Source organism: Herpailurus yagouaroundi, unplaced genomic scaffold, assembly GCF_014898765.1.
Source record: "Herpailurus yagouaroundi ecotype Mexico unplaced genomic scaffold, PumYag 28, whole genome shotgun sequence".
Classification (NCBI taxonomy): Eukaryota; Metazoa; Chordata; class Mammalia; order Carnivora; family Felidae; genus Herpailurus; species Herpailurus yagouaroundi.
Window position 1 is genome coordinate 147,509,115 of NW_024412376.1, and position 18,770 is coordinate 147,527,884.

At 41.7% G+C, this 18,770-nt stretch overlaps 1 protein-coding gene across 6 annotated transcripts in view; it reads right to left on the bottom strand.

The window, feature by feature from the left end:
- The window catches only part of RBPJ (recombination signal binding protein for immunoglobulin kappa J region), a 220,043-nt gene that overhangs the window by 101,108 nt on the left and 100,165 nt on the right, over nt 1-18,770 (bottom strand). For 2 of the 6 annotated variants that reach the window (XM_040486467.1, XM_040486478.1), the window contains exon 1: nt 355-450. The exons of 2 other annotated variants lie outside the window; for them this stretch is intronic. In XM_040486467.1, coding sequence (XP_040342401.1) covers nt 355-413 — 59 coding nt within the window. In that variant the 5' untranslated portion in view covers nt 414-450. Of the gene's footprint in view, nt 1-121; nt 221-354; nt 451-18,770 lie in introns of those variants that run through there. 2 more of the 6 variants (XM_040486405.1, XM_040486414.1) reach the window with 2 other exon arrangements.

Consider the following 18,770-nt stretch of genomic DNA (forward strand, 5'->3'; position numbering starts at 1 on the left):
ACGCCGCCCCCGCGGCCCCGGACGCCAAGCGCGCCGCGGCCCCCAAACACGCTGCCCGCCACGGGCTGCGAGACGCCCGCAACTTTCCCGATTCCCAGCGCTCCGATTCCCCCAGACTTACCCTGTCACAACAGGCGCCATCTTCCACAAACTCTCGCCAAAACTCCAACCCTCGCGAGATTCCCCCTGACGCCTTCCCTGGTCCCTCTCCCCCGCCCCTTCCCTTTTCCCTCACTCCTCAATTCCACCCAGCCCCCGCGCTTCTTTTCCCCTCGCAGCCGCCGCGAAGAGCCAGACGCCTCGCGCCGCCCGCGGAGTAGGGGAGCCTGCTCGCTGCCTTCCCTGGAAACCTACCCAAGCGATGGAGCATGCGCAGGCGGCTCCTCCGCGGGCGAGCCCTCAGTGTGGTCCATGGGGAGCGCTCCGGTTATCCGGGTTTTGGGACGCGCCCTGAGGGACGTACGTGGAGACTGAGGAAAACCGGAGGGGATTACAACGGGGACGGGGAATGGAGGGGTCAGGAGGCGGGGCCGAGGGGAAGGGAGGAGGGGTCCTGGGAAAATCTGCCGCGTTTCACAGGCCTAGCTGAAACACCTCCTCAAATGGGTGTTTTCCAAGTGGCTTCCCGCTCACTCTGGTTCCCAGCCCTTTTCATTCATTCAGACGTTCATTGGACGCCTCCCTTATGCTAATGTCAGCGTTAGATGCTGGAGCTACAGAGATGCCTGGAGTTCTGCGAGTGACAAACCTAGAACTGTCTTCGCTCATTGGGTCCCCCGTGCTAGCGCATAGACAGACAAGTTACAACGTGGGCTGACCCTCCAGAGCTCTGTAAATGGAAAACTTTTGCAGTTCAGCTCTGTGGACTTAACTTTCTTCTCCTTGGGTGTGAAACGAGGTCAGGCCAAGGCCTCTGGCAAAGACACCCCTCATGTCCACCTCTCTCACGCATGTTAGGGCTCTGCGCAGTTTTCTCCAGAAGTGAAAACTGCGTTGGAATTGCGAGAGCCAACACTCCCCCACCCCGCACTCAAACCAGGGGTGCCGCTGGGGCGCAGATTGGCCTGCTGTGTGAGCCTTTTTAGCACCTGATCGCAGTCCCCAGCCGTGTGTGAACGCAGGGGTAATGGGGGCAGACCCTGCCCAGGTCCTCCCGTGGGCCTGGCAGAGTGAAGGACGCTGGTCGCTGCCCGAAACGTACTTCAGGCAACCTAACCCTGGAAACACCGGAGCCAACTTGGTCCGTCTGGGCATTTACTAGGAGGAAGAAGGGCCTGAATCCTGACCCCTTCTTCCTACCTGCAACATCCCTTTCTCCACCTCCAACCCACCCCCACCCCCACCCCCGCCAGCCTTGCCCTTTCAATTCCTAGAGATTCCCAGATCGGGCACTGCCTCCTGTAGGGAGCCCCAAAACCCGGAGAACTGGAATCCGCTGCCGGAGACCTGCTGAAGGCGCTGCAGGATTGGCGCGGCACGCGCGAGCGGCACTGCGCATGTGCCCAATGCGGGCAGCCCAGTCTCACGCTACACCTCCTTCCCACCGCCTTCCACTACTCAACTCAGACACAACACGGGCCGTGGGAAATTTCCTAAACCTCGCGAGAACGCGCCCACTGTTGCCTATGCTTTCGCCCCCAAATCTCGCGGAGCCCAGGCGGGACAGGTGTTTGTCTAGTACAGCTCCAGGCGCTGTTCGTGCCGCGCGTGCCCGGGCGGCGGGCGGGGTGGGAAGGGAGCGGCTGGCCGCGGAGGCGGGGCGGGTGGGCGCGTGGCGGGGAGCGCGGGGCTGAAGGCCGCTGGGAGGGGGCACGACGTGTTGCACACACACGCCGCGTGACACTTTGTGGAAGAAAAATGGGTGGCGGGGTGGGCGGGCTGTAAAGCAAGAAGGGGAAGCCAGGAGATTAGAAACTCCTCTTGGCGCTTTTGGTAAGAAGTCAGACTGTAGGGCAGGAGGAGCCCCAGGCCGATCCCCCGGGGAGGTTGCCTGTCGCCTTCCTCGAGCCGGGTACTTTCCTAAAATGTGTTTGACGCCGCACCCCCGGCCTCCGGGAGCTGACAGCCCCCACTGTCGGGTTTGAGTCATCATGCCTCTGAGTCACCTAGTCTGGCCACCACTTTACTTGGTTTAAAACAAGTTCAGATTTCCTTAGCTACTCTCTTCTAGCAATTGGTTGTTTTCTTTCTGATCTACCCGCTGGCCTCGCGAGTTGGGTAGGGAAAGAATAGTGCTCTCTGCGCTTCTGCACTGTCGCCCGCCTCGCATTCAAGGACACAATTTAAAAATTTCTTTCCCCTGATTTCTTCCTAGCTTTTCCAAGTAATTCCTATATATCAGTTTCTGTTCTTGTGGGTTTTATTTTCCTTTCCTTCCACTAATAAGAGTTAAACTGTTGGCTTTGCTTTCCTTTACCTTTCTATTTGCTGAAATATTCATTCCATTTTAGGTATTGTTTCATCAGATGCTTTAGCGATGACTGGTTTCAGTGTATCCCTTCTTTTGAATTATTGGACCAGTGAATTCGTGGTTGCATTCTTCAATCAGGCGCGTTTCATATTGTCCTGGTGTGGTTCCTGTACCAGCTTAGCAGGGCATTCTCAGGAACTGGTGGCTCAGTGACATCACGGACCGGCAATTAGTTTTGATTCAGTTAGAATTGAGTTTTGATTTTTGGAGGACAGTGAGTCCTCTGATAAGAGGCTCACGTTCTGCTTGTTACGTAGTGGACAAGGAATCAAGTTTCTGAGTTGTTTGCAGGATTTTTAGTTATGTGTGATGATGTGTGCGCGCGCATTTTCCTGTCCCTTTGATTAAATATTTCACAGAGAAAAAGCTGTAAGAATATTTAATACTATAGCTCAGTGCAAGTCATATTTGGAATGGGATAGCTCAGGACAAGGACAATGCCCATGGGCAGATTCGTTGGAGCCTTCGTTCCAAGAAGGCATTTCAGTCGTGGTCTAGTCCAGGCCATTTACTTAATTTGGAATCATGGCCATCTGAGAGTCCCAGCCACGGAAAGCCACGGTAACCGTAAGCCAAGTCACAAATCATCTTCACCCTAAAACATGCACTGCCTACATTCTTTCCCCATTTCAGTAAGTGACAACTCCAGCCTCCCACTTCTCTAAGCCAAAAACCTTGGAATCATTCTTGCCTCCTTTTCCTCCCACATCCAACATCCAGTCTAACCAAATCATGCCAGCCATTCCTACAAAATAGACCCACAGTCCAAATACTCCCACACCTCCATGGCTACCAACCCGGTGTGACCCATCTCTTTCCTCGCCTTGTTTCTAGAAAGTCTCCTAAGTGGTTCTCCCTTCTTCCATTCTTGCCTCCCGCCCCCAGTCTGTTGTCAATAGAGCATTCAGAGCAACCCTCTGGAGCTCTTTATGGTTTTCCCATTTCACTATAAGGATTTATGCCGTCTGACCTGCTACCCAAATCCCCTGATGTCGCTGACCTCACCTCTTCCTCTTGCCTTTGCTCACTGAGCTCTAACCAGCAGTCTGACTCGCTGTTCTAGGACATACCGGGCACACTATCAACTGCTTTTGGTCTTTCCTTCAGATACCTTGTTCATTTTTGTTCTACCGCTTTCAAACCTTTGCTGAAACGTCACCTTCTCAGCGAGGCCTTCCCTGACCACTCTTCACAAAAGTGACTCCTCATACTCTCTAGTCCCTTCCTTATTTTTTCCCAAAGCACTTCTAACTTAACATACCACATATCATACCTGTGTGTTGTGTTTCCTCTCTGCCTTCTCTCGTTATTCTGTAACATTAATAATGACAGGGACTTTTGTCTATTCGTTGTTGAAACCTAAGCCACTAGAACAACGTCGGGTGCATGATAGTCGCTCAGTGTGTATTTACAGAATGAACAGTACGTCTTCTCTACAGCAGAGGAGAAATGATTCTGGAAGCTCGCTAAGCCTCCTAGGGTTGAAAACAGTATTGGGGTTAGACCAACAAGAAATACCCCAGTGCCAGCCTGCCTGGGGAGAAGATATCCTATAGAGTAATCATCTGTGTTGACTTACTGCAAAAAAGTTTCTTGTTCCTGGGCTAGGCCAGTAGATGAATCTACACTTATTCAAAGGGTTTCCTTTATTCATTTTAGAACCTCAGGAAAGAAAACACTATTGGAAGGATATTAAGAAACAGGTATTTACGTATGTTGCTTAATGGGAGTGAAAATACGTACAATCTTTATGAAACCATTTTATACAACTTGTTAATCTGTTAATACTGTTAACCTGTTAATCCTACAGTTGCATTTCTGGAAATCTAGACTACAAATATACTCACACATGTATGAAATTACCTATATATTGCAGCATTATTGATGGTAGAGAATACTGGTAACAACCTAAATGTCAATCAAGAGGTGTCTTATTTAAAAAAAAAAAAATGGGGGCACCTGGGCTGCTCAGTCCATTATGCATCCGACTTTGGATCATGATCTCACGGTTCGTGAGTTCCAGCCCTGCATCAGGCTCTGTGCTGACACCTCAGAGCCTGAATCCTGCTTCAGATTCTGTGTCTCCCTCTCTCTCTGCCCCTCCCCTTCTCATGCTCTGCCTCTCTCTCTCAAAAATAAATAAAGTTAAATATATACCTGAAACTAACACTGTATGTTAACTATACTGGACTTAAAATTTAAAACTTAATTTAAAAATCATGATATATTAGGGCACATGGATGGCTCATTCGGTTGAGCGTCCGACTCTTGATTTCAGCTCAGGTCATGATCTCACAATTTCATGGGTTCCAGCCTCGTGTCGGGTTCTGCACTGACAGCGTGGAGGAGCCTGCTTAACATTCTCTCCCTCTCTCTGCCCCTCCCCTGCTCACACTGTCTCTCTCAAAATAAATAAACTTAAAACAAAAACAAAAAACCCAGGCACCTGGGTGGCTCAGTCAGTGGAGCATCCGACTTCGGCTCAGGTCACGACCTCATGGTTCGTGGGTTTGAGCCCCACATCGGGCTCTGTGCTGACAACTCAGAGCCTGGAGCCTGCTTTAGATTCTGTGTCTCCCACTCTCTCTGTCTGTCACCCCTTGCACTCTGTCTCTCTTTCAAAAATAAATAAACATTTTTTTAAAAAAATCATGATATGTTCATAGAATTGAAGAGTATGCATCTGTTAATAAGCCCAGGCTGCTTTTCATGTACTTATGTGGAGCGATCACAAAGTTTAGACTACAAGATACAAAACAGTATTAGATAAATACATACCTTTTGCTTCTATGTATCTAAAATGGCTCTGGAATAGAAACTGTAACAATGCCTGCACAGCATAAGGGATTCAACCGTTGGAGGATGTAGGCGAGAAGAGGACTTATCTCAGTCAACTGTCTTGGGTACTTTGACTTTTTTTTTTTTTAATGCTTTGGTTTTTTTTGTTTTTGTTTTTTTTAATTTTTGAGAGTGCGAGCAAGGTAGGGGCAGAGAGAGGGAGACTCAAAATCCAAAGCAGGCTCCAGGCTCTGAGCCGTCAGCACAAAGCCCAACTCTGGGCTCCAACTCACACACTGTGAGACCATGACCTGAGCTGAAGTTGGACGCTTAACCGACTGAGCCACTCAGGCACCCTGGATATTTTGAGTTTGGTACCAAGTGCATATATTGCCTACTCAAAATATAAAACATTAAAAAGGGGGGAGAGAAAAGGGAAAAAATGTGCGAGAATAAAAATAATTGACCAAAGAAAATTATTTCCCTTCTGTTTGTTATTTTTTAATTTTTTAATTAATTTATTTATCTTAAGAGAGAGAGAGAAGGGGGGAGGGGGGGAATGAATGGGGGAGGGGGAGGGAGAGAGAGAAAGAAGGGGGGAGAGAGAGAGAATGAGCGGGGGAGAGGGAGAGAGAGAGAGAGAGAGACAGAGAGACAGAGAGAGAGAATCCCAAGCAGGCTCTGCTCTGCACTGCCAGGGCAGAGCCCGACATGGGGCTCGAACCCACAGACTGTGAGATATGACCTGAGCCAAAACCAAGAGTTGGACGCTTAACCAACTGAGCCACCCAGGCACCCCCAAAATTAGTTACTAATAGAAGTTTTGTACGTGACCTACCATCCCAGTAGAATTAACTGCAGAATGGTCAGTATTTCACTCCAGCCATCGGGCAACCCTGAACTCATAAGCAAACCCATTCACACAGCAAGTTTGGCGTCCGTACCATCCATGTCAGACATCACCTTTGGTGGTTTAAAAAGCTGGATAATGCAGAGACCTCAGGGGACGCCCTGGCCAACAGAGTACACAGACTGGTTGCTGTGTAATTCTAGGACAGATGTAGTTTAGTGGCATTGGAGTACAATGGAGGAAGCACCTAAGTCTTGACTGATGGACCCCGGGAAACCTTGCAGAGATGACTATTGAACTGACTCTTGATGGAGGGGAGTTCAGAAGACAATCAGAGGAGGAGGAAACATGAGAGGCACAGGAAACAACATGTTCAGGCTCTGAGGTGTGAAAAAGCATCTTGTACTCAGGGGAACTCCAGGTGGGGGGGCTGGTGCATGTAGCAGCAGGGGGGAGGCATCCTAAACGGGGTCAGAAGAAGGACCTGCAGAAAGGTCCTCAAAACTTGGCATGGGCATCAGCTGTGTCCCACTCCCTAAGACTCTAAATGAGTTCATCTGGGCTGAAGCCCGCGAACAGGCATTTCTAGCAGGCCGGTCAGGGATTCTGATGCAAATTGTTCATGAGCCAAACTTTGAGAATCTTTGCTGTAGGGGGTAGATGTAATCTTTCTTCAAGAGGTTCACGTTTGGGGGCACCTGGGTGGCTCAGTCGGTTGGGCATCCGACTTCGGCTCAGGTCAAAAAACAATAAACAATATTTAATATGAAAAGGCATGAGTTTGGGAGCCCCCGAGTGTATATCCAATAGGTATGTGAAGCAGTTAGTGGCAGTGACATAAGCACATTCATGAAAGGGGCATGCTTTGCTGTGGTGGTTTAAGCCACAGGGACATATTTCAACAATTCTTTTATTCTAACACTAAATTACACCATCTTCTATTAATGAGGCACAGTGAAACATTGCACATCAGCCTCATGACGGAGAACGTGAGCTCCAACGCCACATTGTATGGATTCTGGCTCTAAGACCTTAGACACGTTACTGCCTATTGTCAGTGCCTCAGTTTCCTCACCTGTAAAATGGAGGTGATAGCACCTAATTCATAGGGTAGTCATGAGAATTCAAAATGTGTATTATGTCATGAGGATTCAAAGTGTTTATTATGTCTAAGTCACACAGAATGACACCCGGAACATAATATGCTATGTATCATTATTATTTTTATTCAATAAATCTATGAGTTGCATTCATCTAATGAAAATTATTGCAAAGCATGTGAAAATATCTTTAACACTTCAAAAATCAGTGTTGAAATTGCTGAATATAGGGGTGCCCGGGTTGGTCAGTCGGTTAAGCATCTGATTCTTGATTTCGGCTCAGGTCATGATCTCACAGGTCTCGAGAGCAAGCCCTCCTTCGGGCTCTGGGCTGACAGCATGGAGGCAGTTTAGGATTCTTTCTCTCTCCCCCTCTCTCTGCCCCTCCCCTGCTCACACACGTGCACCCTCTCTCTCTCAAAAAATAAAAAATAAGTAAATGAATAGACAGCTGACTACAGTGGCAATTTTATCCAGATTGGTGTGAATTCATTTCTTTAGCCTCTCCCACTTAGAAATAGCAGTATCACTATTATTATTTAATTTTAGGAGGTGCACGGGTCCTAAAAGGTTGGAAACCTGTTGTAGATAGGCAACAAGAGCCTCTCACGATGTAAAGCAGGGTTTGATGCGATGGGATGGTGTGCTTAAGAAAACCTGACAATTGGGGCGCCTGGGTGGCGCAGTCGGTTAAGCGTCCGACTTCGGCTCAGGTCGAGATCTCACGGTCTGTGAGTTCGAGCCCCGTGTCGGGCTCTGTGCCGACAGCTCAGACCCTGGAGCCTGTTTCAGATTCTGTGTCTCCCTCTCTCTCTCCCCCTCCCCTGTTCACGCTCTGTCTCTCTCTGTCTCAAAAAAATAAATAAACGTTAAAAAAAAAAAATTAAAAAAAAAGAAAAGAAAAAGAAAACCTGACAACTCACATTAGGTATTTGGGACTGTTTACTCCAGAGAAGTTTCTTGTGGTTTTCATTCATCTTTATACCTTTTTTACTTCATACCTTTTTTAATACCAATATTCCCATCACTTTCTACTCCATGCTAATTAAGGTCAATAAAATGTACAGGGGATTGAAAGAGTGTCCAGGATTCCATCAGACTGTGTAACTCTATAAGGAAAACAGGGATTAAAAGAAATAAAGAGAGCATTGGAAATGAGTCACAGATTTGCCTTCAGGAGAACTTGAAAAACAAAAATAAATATTCATTCTTTTCTTTCCAATGTATTTGACTTTCACAGGATTCTTTGGCCCTGGGAATTTGATCTTTTTTTTTTTCTTTTCTTTTTTTGCAGGCCCAAGTTAAGCTTTACATGAGTTGCTAACATGTGCAGCAGTTCAAGAAGGTGAAGTAAGAAAAAGAACGGGCCATTTACTCCAGTGATGTGGAACGTGAATGGAATCAAATGCACATTTGGTGTGTACAAACCTAATAATTTGTCAAAAGTTTTCATAGCTAATGTAATTGGAAGAAAATGTTTCCACGTGGGATTGATATGCCTTGTTCTTTTTATGATATAAACAAGACAAAGCCAGTTTTACAAACAATGACAAAACGACAACACTTTACAAAACACGAAAATACCGTATGAATCATAAAATACCAGTTATTTGTTGACAAAGGAATATATATATATATATATATATATATATATACACACATGTTGATTTCCTAAACTTTCCGCCTGGTCATGTATCACATATTGCAGTGGTTTTTGGTTCTGCGTTGAGTCAGTGTTGAACACCATAGTTAAAAAACAGCTGGCAGGGGGCTTCAGCTCAGGTCATGATCTCACGGTTCGTGAGTTCGAGCCCCATGGTGGGCTTTGTGCCAGCAGCCCGGAGTCTGGAGCCTGTTTGGGATTCTGTGGCTCCCTCTCTCTCTCTGTCCTTCCCCCGCTTGTTCTCACTCTCTCTCCAACATAAAAGAAAACATTAAAACAAATAAAAAAATAAATAACAACAACAAATAAAAATTAAAGAAAAAAAAAGAACAGCTGGGATATGAAGGAAAGAGCACCGGACTAGCTCTACCAAAGGCCAACTGTGGGGGCAAGCTAATTTTTCCTCAACTGCTAATGGGGAATGTAGAACCTATTGCTTAGGGAAGTTTCGAGAATTCGTTCAGGTATTACATGGAATAACTATATACATAGTACGTACTCTGTAAATGTGACCTCTTTAGGAAAATCACCCATACCGATGCTGAGTTTTGTTTTGTTTTGTTTTTTCTCTACTAGTTGGACTAAGGCTACCTCCCTTAGAGATTCATTGCACAGATCAAACTAGATAATTATGTAGTTGAATAAATGGAAATAATTGTAATTTTATTGTATTTATTTTTGGCTGGCACATTTATTTGTAAAACTTTGACTATGGTTATATAGGAAATCCAGAGAACGGAAAAAGACCCCTACATTTTCTCCTCTGGCCTGTGTTACTATTAACCTTGGGCACAGGTGGCCTTTACCAGTTTTTCAAAGAAAGCCTTTATTCTTTGCATCTGTGTTACTTTGTGTCATAGATAGTGTCATGATAAGCATCAACTGGTAGATATGACCTTTGTGGCTAGCACCCTTGCCCAAAATAGACTAAGATCAACTTTGGAGCCAGTCTATTCAAGCACTGACAAATAGTGAGAGATATCAGTTCCTGTCTTCTGAAATACCTATGTCAGACAGTCGACTAAGAATGCCCTTAAACATCATGATCAAAGTTGTACATTGTCACTTTTAATGATTGCCATTATATCAATATCATCCACATTTTTAATTGTAATTAATTTTTAGAAGTTTAATTGTTCAACATGTAGGAATTTAAAAAAAGATCTTGTGAAATTACTGTAGGAAAAAAGGTATCTAAGATCATTTCTAATTAGGCTATTAAAAATATCGAGTATGGACTTGGTTTTATGTAATAGGTATGTCTGAAAAGTTTCATCTCAATCTCATAATGATTTATTTCATTTCTAAAAGGCTTCAGAGAACCTCTCCATTTAAAGATATCTTTAAAAACCATGTCAGGGACACCTGACTGGCTCAGTCAGTAGAGCATGAGACCCTTAACCTCAGGGTTGTGAGTTCGAGTCCCACGTTGGGCATAGAGTTTACTTAAAAAAGTAAGTAAATAAAAGTCCATATGTGTTTTTAAAAAACTAAATAATCCCCCAAATAAATAAACGTTGAAAAAAAAATTTATAAAAAACTAAATAAAATCAAATTTTAAAAATAATGACTCCGTGTTAGATATTATAATTGGTATTATTGTATGTGTAGTTTTTGCTACTTAAATAATTATTTAACTAAATTTGATCATAATTAGAATCCTAGGGAAGGTAAAATAATATATAGTAAGGTGTTATGAATAGCCCACTAGTGGAAAAAACATTTCTCAAGATCTTAAGTACAAATCTCCTCCCATCTAAGTACTTTGGAAAGATTTGGAAATTTATGCATGCTTTTTTTTTTTTTCTCCCAGCTTTCCAAACACTTGGCTTAAATTCTACCCTCAGAATTACTCTTGACTTCAGTGAGAGTTATAAACTATCGTCTGAGAGAAGCATTTGGCTCCTACTTTTCAAGTCTAAGGTTCTCCAGAAATGTTCTTATGAAATGCGAATCTGATTTTCATCACACAGTTTTACCTACATAGCATCATATTTTCCTTCACCAGCAAACACTAAGTATTTTATTTTTAACTTAGCAAAGCTATATCTGTATTTGCACGGTACTTTCCAAGTTTCTGAAATAGGCAACAAATCAAAGAATCTAGGCAGAAAAAAGGACTTAAGAACTGAAAGATAACTTCTGAAAAACAGATTACATACAGAAGTATTTAGTTTTATGCAATAGAGGGTTTTTGAAAATTTGTATGCCAATCTAACACACAAGCAAGCAGCTTGCTATTTAAAGGGATACTGTGATATGCAATCTGTGAATCAATAGTAAATATAATTGAGTCTACCTTGTCCCAAGCCTTTTTTCACAAATATCATCTCCCTCGGTCCTCAGAACAAGGGGGCAGGTAGGGGCTTTTATTCTTGTTTCTACAGATGAGGCTCAGAAAGCATGACTTATCCAAGTTATACCTCTAGAAGTGGAGTTTCTGATTGTCAGTGAGTTTTGGTCGTTTACTATAGAAATTCCAATGATTTTATTATTACAATCTGATAGAGAATATCTTCTGTCACGTACTCAGAGTAACTGATTATAATTTTAATAACTTATTTACAAAAATATAAATGGTAAGGAATTTTAAAAGATTTATTTTTAAATAGCTGTTTATATGAACTAGTAACAGTGAGTGGCTAAAGGTGGGTAGCCAAGGCAGGGAGAAGACCTAATACCCTTGTAGATTTTTGGGGGGTATGTTTGTTATTTTAAAAAATAATTCACCAAAGACACCACAAGAGAAGAATACTGAAGACTAATAAATACAGGCACAAAATCCTCAACAAAATACAGATGGCCCTTAACTTACAATGGTTTGACTTACAATTTATTGACTGTACGATGGTGTGAAAGTGATATGCGTTCAGTAGAAGCCATACTTCAAATTTTGAATTTCGATCTTTTCCCAGGCTGGTGATTTGTGGTACGATCCTCTCTCATGGTGCTGGGCAGTGTAAGCAAGATGCAGCTTCCAATCAACCATGCCATCATGAGGGCAAACAACCGATAGGCTTACAACCATTCTATGCCCATACAATCGTTATGTTTTTCGCTTTTAGTATAGTATTCAATAAATTACATGAGGGACTCAATACTTTATTATAGAGTAGGCTTTGTGTTAGATGATTTTGTCCAGCTGTAGGCTAGTGCAAATGTTCTGAGCATGTGTAAAGTAGGCTAGGCTAAGCTGGAATGTTTGGAGAGTTAGGTGTAGTAAGTGCGTTTTTGACTTATGATATTTTCAATTTATGTTGGATCTATCTGGACATGACCCCATCATAAGTCAGGTAAGATCTGTACTAGAGAATACCAAACAAACTAGGAATAGAAGGAAACTTCTTCAACCTGATAAAGAGCATCTATGAAAACTCCAGAACCAATATCATATTTAAAGGTAAAAGACTGATGTTTTCCCACTGACATCAGGAAGAAGGCAAAGATTTTCATTCTCACCAATTGTATTCAACATTGTACTGGAGGTTCTAATCAGACAATTTGGCAAGAAAATTAAATAAAAGGCACTAGAGCACAAAGAGGGAAACTATCTCTATTTGCACATAACATGATCTTGTAGAAAATTCTAAGCATACACTAAAAAAGTATTATAACTAATATACAAGTTTAGCAAGGTTGTAGGATACAAGGCCAAAATACAAAACGCCTTTATATCACCAAATATTTGCAATCGATGAACCAAAAGTAACATCAGGAAAACAATTCCATTTATAACAGCATAAAAAGAATTAAATACTTAGAAATAAATTTAATAAAAAAGTTTAGTTTTTATATTCTGAAAAATACAAAACATTGTTGAAAGAATTTAAAAAGATCTAAGTAAATGGAAAGACATCCCACGTTCGTGGATTGAAAGATATGATTTTTAAGACGGCAAACTCCCAGATTGATCTGTAGAGTCAACATAATAACGATCAAAGCCCCAACTGTCTACTTTGCAGAAATTGACAAGCTGTTCCTAAAATTCATATGGAAATTCAAGGAAACCAGAATAGCCAAAACGATCTTGAAAAAGGACAAAGTTGGAAGATCTATACTTCTGCTTTTTAAAACTTACTACAAAGCTATAGTAACCAAGACTATATGGTCCTGGAATAAGGTAAACATGCAAATCGGTAGAACAGAATGAGAGTCTAGAGGGAGGCCTGGGTGGTTCTGTCAGTTAAGCAACTGACTCTTGATTTCAGTTCAGGTAATGATCTCATGGTTCAAGGGATCGAGCTCTACATCAGGCTCTGTGCTGACAGTGCAGAGCCTGCTTGGGATTCTCTCTCCCAATCTCTCTATCCTGCCCCTGCTGGTGCTGTCTCTCTCTCAAAATAAATAAGTAAACTTTAAAAAAAAAAAGAAAAAAGAATGAGACCCAGATATGAACCCTCACATTTGTGATCAATTAATTTTCCAACAAGAGTGTCAAAACAATTTAATGGGGGAAAAAATAGTCTTCAACAAATGGTGCTGGAACAACTAGACATTCACATGTAAGAGAATGAACTTGGGCCTGAACTTCGTAACATATATAAAAATGACCTTAAAATGAGCCAAAGTCCTAAATGTAATAACTAAAACTGTAAAACTCTTAGAAGAAAGCATTGAAGTAAGTACTCATGATCTTGTACTAACAATGGTTTCTTAGACATGACAACAAAGTACAAGCAATAAAAGGAAAAAAAATGGGTAAATTGGATTTCATCAAAACTAAGCTTTTATGCTCAAGAAAGTGAAAAAGGCCCCCCACAGAGTGGAAGAAAATATTTGCAAGTCATATATCTGGCAAGGATCTAGTATCCAGAATATGTAAACACCAATATATAAACAATTCTGAAAACTTGAGTAATAAAAACTACAACCTAATTGAAAAATAGGCAAATGATCTAAATAGACATTTCTTCAGAGACGATATGTAAATGGTCAATAAGCTCACGGGAAAATAGTCAACATCATTCACCATCCAGGAAATGCACATCAAAACCACAGTGTGATATCATTTCACACCCACTAGGATGGCAGTAACCAAAAAGACAGATAATGACAAATGTTGGCAAGGATGTAGAAAATCAGAACGCTCACACATTAATGTGATGGAAATAAAAAAAATGATGAAGTCACTTTGAAAAGCTGTCTGACAGTTCCTCGAATGGCTAAAGGTAGACCCAGCAACCTCACTCCTGAGTAGATACCCAAGAGAACTGAGAACCTGTGTCCACACAAAAGCATGTACATGAATAAGCATGGTGGCATTATTCATAATAGCCCCAAAGTGGAAACAACCCAAATGTCCATCGACTGATGAACGGGTAAATACCATGTGGCATATCTATAAAATAGAATGTTAGGTCGCAAAAAGAAATGAGGTACAGATATATGCTACAACGTGGATAAATCTTGAAAACGCACTATATGGAAAGAAGTGAGTCACGAAAAGTCCCATATTGTACGATTCTGCTAATACGAAGTGTCCAGAATAAGTAAACCTATACGGATAGAAATCGGTTAACAGTTGCCCAGGGCTAGAAAGAATGGGAGTGGGGGATGGGAGTGACTGCTAAAGTGTGAAGGACTCTTTCTGGAGTGATGAAATGTTCTAAAATTGTGGTGCCGAGGGGCACCTGGGTGGCTCAGTCAGTTAAGGGTATGGCTCTTGATTTTGGCTCAGGTCATGATCTCATGGTTTGTGGGATCGAGTCCTGCTATGGGCTCCACACTGAGGGCATGCAGCCTGCTTGAGATTCTCTCTCTCCCTCTCTCTCTGCCTCTCCCCTGCTCGTGCTCTTTCTCTCAAACAAAAAAAAAGTAAACATTAAAAAAAATTTTATGATTGCACAGCTCTGAATACACTAAAAACCATTGAATGTGCTCCTGAAAGGGGTGAATTATATGGTATGTGAAGTATGTCCTGATAAAGCTGTTAACAACAAAAAAAGGTAGAAAAAAATTAAACTGTAACTGTATTCAATTACGTGATATTTTTTGTCTTAGTCATTTGCTGAGATAAATATGTGAGTGTAGGCAAATAAACAATAAACTCCATAGAAAATTAAATAATCATCACTATGTCCGTTGATTTATCCTCTAGCTAGATTTATAGTAAGTTTGAGATGATATTTCTCGCAAGGATAAGATGTCTTTACATTTGAGAAGTGGACTGATCTTATTTTAAGATAAAAGTCATAGTTGAAATGACTGAGTACTGACTTAATCCAAGTAGTTCATGTACGTGATCCCATTTGATCCTCCCATGCCCCTAAATAAGACTCCTACTCCCGCTTTTATTTTTATTTTTAAAATTTTTAAGTTTTGTTTATTTAAGTAATCTCTACAACATGGGGCTTGAGCTCATGATCCCCGAGATCACGAGTCACATGCTCTCCTGACTGAGCCAGCTAGGAAACTCTCCTCCCCACTTTTTTTTTTTTTAATTTTTATTTATTTTTGGGACAGAGAGAGACAGAGCATGAACGGGGGAGGGGCAGAGAGAGAGGGAGACACAGAATCGGAAACAGGCTCCAGGCTCTGAGCCATCAGCCCAGGGCCCGACGCAGGGCTCGAACTCACGGACCGCGAGATCGTGACCTGGCTGAAGTCGGACGCTTAACTGACTGCGCCACCCAGGCGCCCCTCCTCCCCACTTTTAATAACTAAGGAAGCTGCGGCCCAGAGCAGTTAAGTAACCTTCCTCAGTGCACACTTGGTTACAGACACAGCTAGAAATGGGAATACTGCGGGCTCTTCTGACCTTTCCTATAACGTGTCCTCTGCTAGGCCTGCTGGGTCACTTTCTCTTTCATTACCATTGGTAAATTAAAATCCCAAGGCTGGGGTCTTAGGGTAGGGTAATTACATAATGGGTATGTTAATGTTACCTTGAGAACCTTAAAAACTGGGACACCATCCCTGGGCCCCTGGTGGGAGCTGGTGATGGGGGTGGAGAGGTGTGGGGGAAGGAACTGGAAATAGAATTTCCTAATTTCCAAATGTGCTGGAAAAGATGAAGTAATTGAAAAGAAAATTCCAAAGTTCCTTCCAGCTCTAAAGTTCAGTCAGTTTAAGGCTCCACCTTAACAGAGCTGAAGGTACCTGGAATTCAGATAACAATTTCTTTCCTCTCCTGACTTAGTCTTGTTCAAGCTCCGCGGACTGGCGTGTCTCCCTCAGGGTTCCAATGACTACAGATTCACCAGGAAGTGTGTTTTCAGACTTTTTCCCTTTGGCTGTACCCTGTTGGCAAAATCCATGCCAGAATTATCTTTGCAAATTTCGCTCTTTTATACTTATTTAGAGAAATTATCCTTAGGCCACATACTTAATTTCAGTCTATCCTGTGTCTACTTCTTGTCCTTTGCTAAAATTGCCTTTCAATATGCGACAAACTGCAAAAACCACTTTTTAAAAAATTTAATTATTTTTAGAATGGGGAATATGTACCCGTGGAACAAAATTTAAAACGTACAGAAGTGAATGCACATAGAGTTGAGTTGCCAGATCTGGCAAGCAAAAATACAGGACACCAGTTAAAATACAATTCAATTTCAGATAAACAACAAATACATTTTTAGTATAAATTTGTCCCATCCAGTATTGGGGACATATTTGTACTAAAAATGAATTTGTTGTTTACCTGAAATTCAAATTTAAGTGGGTATCCTGCATTTTAGCTGTTAACACTAAATGGCACAGAAGAGTAAAAATCCCTCTGGCTGCTGTCTCCCAGGGAACCAGTCAGTTACCCTTTCAAAAGAAAATCCTGTAACCAATTTCTTGAGTATCCTTCCAGGGATATTCTATAATTAACTTTCTTTTTGCAGCAAAGTTTTCAAGGCTCAATACAAAATAGATTTTGGAGAAAAAAAAAAAAAAAAAAAAGAAGGATCTAAACCAAATATAACAGTGTCAATGTTTTTAATTTGGACTCCTGACAGTTTACTAAAGGAAGTCAACAGAGGCCATGGGATGATACCTCGGGGAGGGATATTAGTTCATACCAACTGGGTAACCTTGAATGTGTTCCTTAACTTCTGAGATCCTCTACAAAAGGAGGTTAATATTAATACTCACCTCATGCATTTACAGTGAATAATAACACATGTAATATACATGCAAAATGCCTGGCACAAGGTAGGCGTAGGATCAGAAGAGGACTCTCTTCCTGGATATTTTAGGGTATTCATTCATCTGTAACTTTCTTAAGAAGTTCATCATAAAGGCCTCTGTCTGGAAACAAAGGCCAGATGAACTAAGACTGTCTCACTATAACCTTCTAAGTTTGCCGCTGGGTAACTCATTAACTCAGTTTTCTCCTTACAGCCTCTACTCCACCACAGATGTCATTCGGGGCCCTAATGTCTCAATTTATCCTTTCCTACTTTCACTTATTGAATCTATTCCTCTGTCAACCATGGATTCAAAAAAGTATTTACCGAACACCCACTCTGAGCAAGGCATCAATCTAAGTATTGGGGAGACAGGTTTGAGCAGGTAAGACAAGATCATTGCCCTAGTGTTCAGGGATGGAGACGGAGATAATAAAAGGGTAAACAAAAAAGTCAGACTATTTTGAATAATGATAGAAATTGTGCAAAAAATTAAACAGGAGTGGAAAACAGTAGGGGGAGAGGGAAGCTGACTTTATTCAGATCAACTGGCCTATTAATAGTAAATTCCTTCCATTGTACTTAAGCTGCTGGAAGTACTTTAATTGTGTCATTCCTTTAGAAAAGTTTTCGAACAATGCAAGTAGAGAGCAACAACCTTTACAATTTTAAGTTCTTTAGAATCAGCGGTATGTAGCTACCAAGATCTTTCAAAGGTGTGGGCTTGGATATTTCTACCTTTCTTTGGTAATGTCTCCATGGGAAAACAAAAAGTGATAAGCATTCAAATTCTGAGTGCAGATAATTAATGAGCAAAACCTCAGACCCGTTATTTACATATATAATTCACCCCAGACACACACACATACACACGCACACACATCCCCAGTGCTGCAAGTTGGCTATTTTCACACCCAGATCAGAATAGGACAAACCAGATTTGAAGCCATCTTTCTGCCTTTTTATTTATGCCAGTGAACCCATGATTTCAGGCCATTTCCACTTCTCCAAAACCCTCGCTTCTTCATTAAGAGGTTTTCATTAAAAAAAAAAAAAAATCACTGTAAAGGAAGTTGGGATATGATGGAGAGGTTTGGCATTAAGTATTTCAACATCGTTAAAAAATCAAACTATAATAACTTCCCACTTCATTTTGCCTGTTAGGTCACATGTTATCAGAGCTCATATTCAGAGATAATTATCTATTTGTAATGGAGTGATCCCTAAATTATTTTTAAAGCAGTTTAGCTATCTTTTCTGAGAAGCTCCTGGTTGTTTGCCAGGATAATGCATTTCCTGTTTGTGCATTATAACATTAATACAATTTATATGAAGAAAATCTTCTTCCTTTGCTTCTCCTAGTGAAATGATGCATTTTCGTGATGATTGAAAGCAAAACAGCTGAAAATGCTATATTAGTTCACAAAAATTTCTCAGAATAGAGTATTAAAACTGAAACTGACACATTACGGAGGTGGTAAAATCTACTCACATTCAATTATTTATGGACAGAAAAAAAGATTAGATACCATCAGTGTTTGCAGACCTACGTGATGTGTTAACAATGATGTTGAACATAAGCATGAAATTTATCCTCTAAATAAGGATGTTCTTCTAAACAAGGTTTAGAAAACCTGATTAATTATTAGACTCATAAAATTAACTAAGGTATAAAATGAGAAATACTTAAGGTGTATTATTATATTGAAACTTAGCTAAGACGATAAGAATCATTTTGAAATGCGACTGCTTTCCAGCTTCTTAGTTGACTCACCCTCCCCTGCCCTGTCTCTTTTTT